Source organism: Arachis hypogaea, chromosome 7, assembly GCF_003086295.3.
Source record: "Arachis hypogaea cultivar Tifrunner chromosome 7, arahy.Tifrunner.gnm2.J5K5, whole genome shotgun sequence".
NCBI lineage: Eukaryota > Viridiplantae > Streptophyta > Magnoliopsida > Fabales > Fabaceae > Arachis > Arachis hypogaea.
In genome coordinates this window covers 19,807,194-19,809,344 of record NC_092042.1, presented here as the reverse complement: position 1 = coordinate 19,809,344, position 2,151 = coordinate 19,807,194, and the positions used below count along the sequence as shown (strand labels likewise).

The 2,151-nt window shown below is 26.9% G+C and overlaps 1 protein-coding gene across 2 annotated transcripts in view; it reads right to left on the bottom strand.

Moving 5' to 3' along the window:
• Positions 1–1,146: 1,146 nt before the first annotated feature.
• LOC112702727 (protein LURP-one-related 7) overlaps positions 1,147–2,151 on the bottom strand; it is a 2,573-nt gene continuing 1,568 nt past the window's right edge. The window contains exon 3 of one of the 2 annotated variants that reach the window (XM_025753880.2): positions 1,147–1,483. In XM_025753880.2, the coding sequence (XP_025609665.1) occupies positions 1,352–1,483 (132 nt within the window). In that variant the 3' untranslated portion in view covers positions 1,147–1,351. Of the gene's footprint in view, positions 1,484–1,861 lie in introns of those variants that run through there. The other variant, XM_025753881.3, reaches the window with a different exon arrangement.

The following is a 2,151-nucleotide window of genomic DNA, read 5'->3' as shown; positions in this document are numbered from 1 at the left end:
CCATATAATTGATGGTGGCATATAACTATTAGACAATAAATTATAAAAAAAATATTAATAGAAATATTAGATTTGATATTAAAATAAAATAAGAAATATAAACAATGAATAAAAATCTGAAATTTAAAATAAAAATATTTAAGATCGAGGAAGAAAATGGAAACAAACTTTTTGGTAAACGAGTTAAACATTAACGTGAGAATCAGATAACATATATTTAAATTAAATAATTGATATAATAAATTAATTATAATTATTTGGCTCAATAAAATAAATTAAATAAATAAAAATATCTTATAAATATACCATATAAAAATTATAATACTTTTAAAACCTATTAATCAAAATACATAAGATGAAAAAGTCAATATAAATTAACAAAATCAATTTATTTATTCCAGTTAAAGCAAATAATTAATATAATTGATTAGTTATAGTTATTGTGCTCAAATAAAATATTAACTAATTTGATATTTATCTCAATCAAATCAAATAAATGATTAATTATAACACTTTTAAAAATTATTAATCAAAATACTTAAGACAAAAAATTAATATAAATTAAAACAAAATCAATCAATTTATTCTAGTTAAATCAAATAATTAATGTAATTGATTAGTTATAGTTAATGTAATCAAATAAAATATTGAATAATTTGTTATTCATCTTAATCAAATCAAATAAATAAAAAATTAATTAATGCATTTAAATGAATCAAATAAAATAAATAAAAAACACCTTAAAAATCTGCCATGTCAGCTATTTTATTAATTGAAGAAATTTCATTTTACTATTTTTTAGTTACCCACAAACCATGATATTTTCTATCTCAATAGGATAAGGACTAATCCGTCATGAATCTAAGTTCCATTTAAAGGTCTACCGCTGGCGTTGTATGCACGAGACAGGATTTAAACTTCTGACACTTGCTTAAGCAAATGAGTGAGTTGATCACTCGACCAACTCAAGTTGGTTAATTTCATTTTTATAATAGATAATAGATAGATAATAGATGTATAATCAAACACAAAATTAGGTGTACAACATTATTCACTGTCCATAATTATCCAGTGTCTTGTCTCGTAAGCATATTAGTGGTTTAGCAATTAAAATTTGTGGTCTAATAATAATAATTTGAGAATATGTGGGGTTAGAATCTAATACAAGCTGAAATAAAATCAGATTAGTTTACAGCTTGCTCCATATAACTTGTAAGGAAGCATGTTTGAATTCCTGCCTATGGAGAAAGAATTAACATGTATGTCAATTCAAAACTTCTTTTCTTCCGGCTTAAGTTACAGATTCAGATAGCCCTGAGAATAAACTGCAATTGCCTACTTATTAATGATGTTATTTTCGTCCATTCAAAAATATTACAAACAAAGCAACAATAACAGCACGGTCAGTAGTTCCTGGAAATATCGTTATGCGGAATTTACCCCTACTTGCATATATTTGGTGAAGCTTGTACATTAGGCTAGTCTGCAAGAAAAAAAGAGGGAAAAAATTCTATTTATAAAAAAAGTACAAGTCAAATCAGTCTTTGGAATGCACATTGCAGAGAGAACATATATTATCTGAAATTTTGAAAATGATACTTAGACTCATTCTTTTTTGGATATTGAGTTGACTTGCTCTCCTTCACTATCAGATCGGGTGGGACATGTTGAGTCTTATACCCGGTCTAATGGAGAAGAAGAATAAGTCGGTTCATTATCCAACAAAGAGCAAACGCAAATAACATAATACACATAATACAGCCTTCCAAATTGTTTCAGATCCTATTCATGTTTCAGATTCATATAATGTACTAATCATAGACCTTGATGAATGAGATTTAAAGAGAAACATAACATATCACTCCTACTTCACAATAACATGCTACTTGTCATCCAAATGAACTCTTCAGCATCACTTCCTTGTTTTAATTCTTCTAAGGGCGTAATTTATATTAAAATATCACGTGAGATTTGGATTATTGGATACACATATACAAAAGTTTACTAATTCCAACCTATAAACCAAATCAAAGTTTCAAGGTGCCTACTTTAATCTGTTTTCACTCGAAAGGAACTCCTAGGGAAATGGCAGGGTGATAGGCACCAAGCTGGGATTGAACTCTGAATCCAAAGCCAAGAATATTCTAACAT